This window comes from Poecilia reticulata, unplaced genomic scaffold (assembly GCF_000633615.1).
Source record: "Poecilia reticulata strain Guanapo unplaced genomic scaffold, Guppy_female_1.0+MT scaffold_190, whole genome shotgun sequence".
Lineage (NCBI taxonomy): Eukaryota > Metazoa > Chordata > Actinopteri > Cyprinodontiformes > Poeciliidae > Poecilia > Poecilia reticulata.
In genome coordinates, this window is record NW_007615019.1 from 298,635 (window position 1) to 305,775 (window position 7,141).

Here is a 7,141-nt window from a genome sequence, read left to right on the forward strand (position 1 = left end):
AACCAGAACCAATGATGGACCTCAGAAATAAACCAGAACCAATGATGGACCTCAGAACCAATGATGGACCTCAGAAATAAACCAGAACCAATGATGGACCCCAGAACCAATGATGGACCTCAGAAATAAACCAGAACCAATGATGGACCCCAGAACCAATGATGGACCTCAGAACCAATGATGGACCTCAGAACCAATGATGGACCCTAGAACCAACCAGAACCAATGATGGACCGCAGAACCAACCAGAACCAATGATGGACCGCAGAACCAACCAGAACCAATGATGGACCNCAGAACCAACCAGAACCAATGATGGACCGCAGAACCAACCAGAACCAATGATGGATCCTGGACCTTCTACTCTGACAGATGGGAACTACATCTCCCAACATGCATTTATTGTATCAGCAGAATCTCTGTGAGGAAATCAAACCAGTCAGAACTGATCAGAACTATCTGGTACTGCTGAAGATCAGAACCACCACAAGTTGAGATCCATTCCGTCTGTGATGATCAGTACCAGCTGGTTCCCGCTGATCAGCACACACACACACACACACACACACACACACACACACACACACACACACACAGAACGGATCGGAACCAGCTGATGTGTTTCTGGTGAGCCCAGATAATCAATCGCTGCAGAGCCGATACGGATCAATGGCAGACAGACAGTTGGTTCCTACTGCTGGAGCTGCGGCTGCTGCATGGCTCTGCTGCTGCGGCGTCTCTGCAATGCCTCCACCTCCTCCACCTCCTCCGTCTGCTCCTCCTGCTGCTGCTGCAGAGACTCACACCTCCTCCTCTGCTCCTCCAGCAGAGGGACAGGCTGGGTCCTCCCACTGATCCTCAGCTGGAAATATCCCTCCTCACTCGGTGAAAATAGCCTCAGCTCTGCTCCTCCTCTTCTTCCTCCTCCGCTCTCATGGCTGCAGCATCATCTTTCATACTGTCTCCATGTGAACTCCTCACCGACCGGAGCTGCAGTGTGTGGTGTGACCAGCAGGGGGCGCTCTCTGCACAACTGTCTCCCAGCATTCCCAGTTAACCACCAGCAGCTCAGTGGGACAGGAAGCAGGGTCTCCATAGCAACATGGAGCTCCTCCCGCTTTTCATTTGAGACTTTTTGTTTAGGGAAAAACATTTGAATGTGGCTGTTCCCTAAATAATGTGCATCATGGCATAAACCATATTCAGCAGTGCAGCGCAGTGTTTACTGTAGGAGTAAGAAACATTTATTTCTTATGAAAAGTGAAATAATTATACACATTTTATTTAAAGGTTTTGTTGGCTCTAGTGGTATTTGAAGGTAGTTTGACAGGAAAGACATACGTCAAATGTTCCCAGGCCGGGAATCGAACCTGCGACCACCGGCATGAGGACTAACACATGGGTTGTGCTTTGTCCCTGCGCCGCCACATGTAGTGGATAAAAATACTTCAAATTTATTTTATTCTTATACATTTAATTTTGTCCCTCTTGGCCCTCCATACACCCGCTTTGGGAAGACCTGGCCTGAAGCATATTGATCAGCTGACTGATCATGTGATCAGCTCTGACCAGCTGAAGCCCCGCCCCCCGCCGCCCTGAGGAACCAATCAATGATCACACTTCAGGTCAGAAACTTTATTGATCTGTCAAACACTGACATAGACAGCAGGCAGGAAGTGTTGCCATGGGAACCTGAGGAAACCTGTGACGTCACAGAGGGGCGGAGTCAGCTTTAGAATACAAATCTAGAATAGAAAGCTTAAAATAGAACTCTATGGAGGAACAGTAGAAAGTCTGGAGCTCCGCCCACCGGGGGATGACATCATCAGGAGAGGAGGCGGGGCGAAAGTGTGACATCATCATCCGCTTCCTGTTAGAGTCCTGCTGACAGGAAATGATGACATCACACCAGGATGCTGATGAGACCTCATCTTCATCATTGTCATCTTCATCAACTGCATGTTTCCAGCTGTCTCAGTGTTACCATGGAAACGAAGCCACTTCTGGCTCCGCCTCCTCCCAGCTGTACCTCAGTCACAGACAACATATCCCAGAATCCCTTTCTGTACTCATCCAGCTAAGCCCCACCCATCCCGAAGAGGAGGAGCCTAAAGGAGATAAAGTGACAGCAGCACCTGAACCTGATTGGTTAATACCTGGCTGAGGGGGAGGGGCCACCGTAAGGGAACTGAACCTGGTCAGTCACAACATGCAGCGGTCAGGTGCTGGGATCCTGGACATCTGATTGGCTCTTGTCCTCTGCCTGTGATTGGCTCTTGTCCTCTGCCTGTGATTGGCTCTTGTCCTCGGCCTGTGATTGGCTCCCGTCCTCAGCCTGTGATTGGCTCTTGTCCTCGGCGTGTTTGAACATCAGGATGGAGTTGTAGATCTTGAGGGCGGGGCCGAGCTTGATGGACATGATCCTGACAATGTCCCGTTGGGTGAGCAGCAGGAAGGCCCGCCCATCTATTTGCTACAAACAAACAGGAACCAATCAGAACATCAGAACATAAATCAGAACCAATCAGAACATAAATCAAAGGTTGATTCTGTGTAACACTGATGTCCTGATCGGGTCCAGCAGGGGGCAGCAGAGTGGTTCTGGTGGAGGTTTCCTCTCCATGGTGGCCCTGTGCTGGGTGCGTCCTAATCTGTGATGTCATTAAAGCCGAGGCCTGTGATTGGCCGACTCACCTCGTCTCTGAACTGCTGGGCCTGATCCTCACATCCAGGAAGAGATTCCACGAAGTCGGACACCTGAGGAGACAGCGCAGGTCAGCGGGTCAGCCGGGTCGCCATGCAGACCAGGCGGCGGCGCTCACCTGCTGGACGGTCCAGCGGCGGACGGCGTCGGCGTGGAAACGGGCCACGCCCGGCAACAGCTTCCTGTGCTGCTCCCAGCAGAGAGAGAGGTCGCGACCTGGTTGGGCTGACATGGCCGACAGGAAGACAGACTGATGGAGGACGGCCTGCAGACTGGACTCTGACAGGTCAGAACCAGAACCAGAGAGACAGGTCAGGACCAAAACCACCAGAACCGGGTCAGAACCATCCCGGTGCTGCTGAGTCAGATTCGGGTCTCATTGGACACAACAGCGCCAACACTGCTGTTACCATGGAAACAACCTCTGTTTCCATGACAACGCAGCACAGCTCTGTTCCAATCATCTTACTGTCTCCATGACAACACAGAGGAAGCTCTGACATCACACCCAGAGTGACCAGACCAGCTGGACCGGGCCGGGCCTCCAGAACCTTCCAAAATCTGGCGGGTCTCAACTGGACCGGATCAGTACCGAGAACCAGGTTTGGACTGAACCCAACCTGAGGTTCTGATGGAGGTTCTGGTATTGCTGTGCAGACAGTTAGGGTCAGAACCAGAACCAGAACCAGAACCAGGCTGCAGCTGCTGCAGTTTCTTTGTTTCCTTATTGGTCCTTCAGACACGCCCCTCTGACATCACACTCTGGTCTCCATGGAAACAGCCATAGGGCAGAACTGGAGCTGGAGGATACACAGGCCCGGTTCTGAACCCATGCAGAACCAGAACCAGAGGAACCTTACCTGGACTGATGGTTCTGAGGGGAAGCTCCTCCTCTTCCTGTTTCACACGCAGGCATTTGGTTGGTTGGGACAGTCTGTGGGTGGAGCCAGAGAGGACATCAGTGAAATCAAACACTCTTCTTCTGTGGTTTTATTAAAGATGGCTGCTTGGAACCAAATAGGTGATCTGGGCTGAGATTACACTAAGGTTCTGTTGAGGTTCTGTTGAGGTTCTCTAGCATCCAGACGATCCTCAGAGACCAATCGTTTCATTGCTCTACTTCCTGATTGGACAGAGCTCTATGAGAAGAGCCAATCAGAGAGCAGCTGCTCTCACCTGTCAGGTAGTCTTTTCCTCTTCCCCAGAGGCAGCAGAGGGACATCAGTGGACTCCTGCTTCACCTGGACGCCTCTGCTGGACAGGCGGAGAGACAGGAAGACGGACAATGAGAACAAACTTTTTCTGCTTCCCTGCTCACCAGAGCAGAGCATGAAGCATCATCCTGTTGTCCTTTCAGAATAAGAGCCTGCGCTCCGGGCTACCTGTGAAGGTGGGACAGGGACACGGGCACCAAGGTGACGGACCTCTCTCCACCCAGCCGGTCGGGCAGCACCACCTCCTTCCTCATGTTGATGTCTGAGTACGGACAGCCGAAGGCACTGGGGACGGACAGAGACACCCTGAGACACTGTGGACAGGTGGAGGGACAGAGACACCCTGAGACACTGTGGACAGGTGGAGGGACAGCTACCTGTGGTGTCCCGTATATTTGGCTCCTTTGATGTGTCCAACGCCTCTGCAGCCGGCAGTGGGACACACTCCCTGAGACGGGGAAGGCAAGGGGGACGACCCTGTCCAACAGGAGACAGACAGGCTTCAGGACCCAATACCTACAGTCGTCCCTGTCCCACCTGTCTCTGTCCCACTGCCCCCTGACCTGGGGGGGGCTCCAGCGGGTGCCCCGTGCGCTGGCTCCATCCCACCGGGTGGAGGTCTGGGTGGTCGCTGTCCATCCAGACGTCCAGCTGGGTGGACCAGCCGTCGTAGTGGACCTACGGGGACACGCTGTCTGTCATCGTCCCCCTCTGATGACATCACAGAGGTGACGGGAAGGGCGCCGTACCTTCACCCTGTAGTCCTCGGTGTCCGTCACCGTGGCGACGCGGATCAGCATGGGGTTCCTCCTGTCCACCGCCTCCAGCCTGTGGTTCACCTGGAAACCGTGCGGAGCTCTCTGATTGGACAAAGGCACAGAGTGAGCTATCAGGCACCACATGGAGCTCTCTGATTGGTCTCCGGTCTGCCTGGCCCCGCCCCCTCTCACCAGTGTGAACGCTGAACTGGGAGCAGCCGTGGAACCAGTTTCCTGCAGGTAGTCGTCCCACACAAAGTCCTCTGGGCTGGGATGACCTGGAGCACACAGGTTACCAGTACAACCAGCACCATAAGTACTACAGGGGCGTACAACACATCCCATCATTATTTTGGGGGTCGGGGGGCAGAGTTTCAGTAAAATGTGGTTTAAACTTGTGTTCAAGCTGCACCATCAAAATGACCCGTAAGTAGCAATAAGTAACCAAAGTGTTTTTCTCAGTAAACAACCTGCTGGTGCTGCAGAAGTCAAACGAAGATTCAAACGTTTAGATCTGAGTTTGGTTCAGATCTGCTTCACCTTTACAAAACCTTTAATGAGTAACTCCACTTAATAAAATTCCTCATACATATTGCAGGTTCTCAATAGAAATCACGTTATTTAAATTAGAACTAAGTTGCTTTAAACTTTTTTTATGGGTTTTATTCGTGTTAGAACCTATTTATATGTAAAAACTGAATATCTGGGAAGCATCAAGGCTCTAGCGCTTTCTAGAAAAATATTCAGATTTTATTTTGTGGTTTTAAAGGCTCCATGTTGAAGATGGTAAGAAATAAAGACTTTATTTTGTTTTAATGGCAGCTGCAGTCGCCCCTCTGCCCCCATACTGAGCTGTTAGCTAATGCTAATGCTAAGCTGCTCCCGTTACAAACTCTTCCTATTAGAGTTAGAGAGTCAAATATAATTGAAATACTGGCTCCCTTCTACAGATGAAGGAGCCAAGTCTATGAAAGCAATGCAGCAGTTTAGCTAGTTTTGGTTTCCAAGGCATAAGGAGACAGTTTATCACGATTCAGCCAAAGTAATGAAATAAACTGTTTATTGCCAGTGTGTTTCTTCCTATTGAGCAGTGAAAGTAAATAAAACATGTTCCATGTCTTTTGCTTTAAGTTTTTACTTACTGGAGGGTTTTTTAGTTAGTGCTGTAGAGCCACAGCTAACGGCTAACAGCTAGCTCCTCGCTTAGCGGCTGTAACGGAGCCTGTGCCTGTTCTATCAGATAGCCACACGCTGTCAGGACAGCATACATGCAGAGTACGCATCCCTGTGTTTAATGTTGCTGATCAAATAAAATCAAATGGTAATGACAGCGTTTGCATGTCTGAGCTAAGGTATCTGACAACGTATGCTGATCTGACAGAACACCATGGAGGGACCYRAAAATTAATTCCTGTTTTTTCTTAGATGAATGGCTGATTTACTTGGTTTTTGTTTCTGTTGCCTTTTTTATATTGATATTGTTTGAATACAAGGGTTTCTTTCATGATTTATTTTTTTGGGGCAATTCTAGACTTTTCCAAGATGGACCCCCCCAACCCCCTGGGATTCACGCCTATGAGTACTACTATAGTACTACTATAGTACTACTACCAGTAGTAATAGTACTGGAGACTAGAAGCTGCTCTCTACATGCAGCTGGTTCTGGTTCTGGTCCAGGTTCTGGTACATACCCTGCGGCGCAGTCAGCGGTCGGCTCTGCACCTCACACCAGCCCACCGGATGGATGTAGGGACTGCTGCTGTCACACCTGGAGGACAGAGAGGACAGGTCAGCAGCGCCCCCTGCTGCCAGCACTGGAACTACCACAAACTGGACACCTGAGGAGACGCCTGTCCTCGTCCACTGGTCGATTCTTTGCTGTGACTGGTTTTCTAGTCCAATCAGTGACCAAACTGATGAACCGGTTGAGTTGGTCAGGTAGTTTGAAATGAGTAATTTACCAAAGAGATGCTACAAGCTAGCAAAGGCTAGCAGGATGGGGACGTGTCTTGGAGCGTGGCCTGCGGCGCGGCCAGAGCCAGCCTGTCCCCACAGAGAGCCGAACATCCTGAGTCCTGCCCCCCCTTCTCTCTGCCACTTCCTGCCCCGTCTCTGTAAATCGGCCAGGCTACAATGGCTACTGGAATGATGTCTGGATGTTTTTCATCCATCCACCTGTTGAAGCGTCTAACCTGACAGCATCTGGAAACGTAGTTCCATCTTCACTCTGACTGAGTTTGGTTTGTGGTGAAAACACGAGGAACTGGAGCGGTCCGAGGTTACCATGGTGACCGTAAGAACCAGCTGCGGCGGTTCTGGGGAAGGTCGGACTGGACCTCCTGCAACTTTCAGCCACAGAAGATCAGAAGGACAACAGCTTCGTTCACCTGGACTTTACAGAACCCAGAGTCTCTGGCTGCCCTCCCCCCAGTCTGTCCCCAGTGTGTCCCCAGTCTGTCCCCAGT

At 51.0% G+C, this 7,141-nt stretch overlaps 2 protein-coding genes across 5 annotated transcripts in view; both read right to left on the reverse strand.

The window, feature by feature from the left end:
• Positions 1-857, reverse strand: part of tmem200ca (transmembrane protein 200C, genome duplicate a) — a 4,061-nt gene extending 3,204 nt beyond the window's left edge. Inside the window, exon 1 of the mRNA XM_017303137.1 lies at positions 696-857. The gene's annotated coding sequence lies outside the window, so the exon portion shown is untranslated. The remainder of the gene's footprint in view (positions 1-695) is intronic.
• A 757-nt stretch (positions 858-1,614) lies between these two features.
• Positions 1,615-7,141, reverse strand: part of l3mbtl4 (L3MBTL histone methyl-lysine binding protein 4) — an 8,307-nt gene continuing 2,780 nt past the window's right edge. The window contains exons 8-19 of one of the 4 annotated variants that reach the window (XR_001776253.1): positions 6,368-6,444; positions 4,869-4,954; positions 4,668-4,778; positions 4,482-4,596; positions 4,296-4,395; positions 4,087-4,203; positions 3,881-3,958; positions 3,565-3,638; positions 2,823-2,983; positions 2,695-2,757; positions 2,157-2,473; positions 1,615-1,881 (exon numbers count right to left, since the gene is read on the reverse strand). Coding sequence is in view for 3 of the 4 variants with exons in the window: in XM_008402175.2 (XP_008400397.1) it covers positions 2,219-2,473; positions 2,695-2,757; positions 2,823-2,983; positions 3,565-3,638; positions 3,881-3,958; positions 4,087-4,203; positions 4,296-4,395; positions 4,482-4,596; positions 4,668-4,778; positions 4,869-4,954; positions 6,368-6,444 (1,237 nt within the window). In the remaining variant the exon portion in view is untranslated. Of the gene's footprint in view, positions 2,474-2,694; positions 2,758-2,822; positions 2,984-3,564; positions 3,639-3,880; positions 3,959-4,086; positions 4,204-4,295; positions 4,396-4,481; positions 4,597-4,667; positions 4,779-4,868; positions 4,955-6,367; positions 6,445-7,141 lie in introns of all 4 variants that reach the window. The other 3 variants (XM_008402175.2, XM_008402176.2, XM_008402177.2) reach the window with 3 other exon arrangements.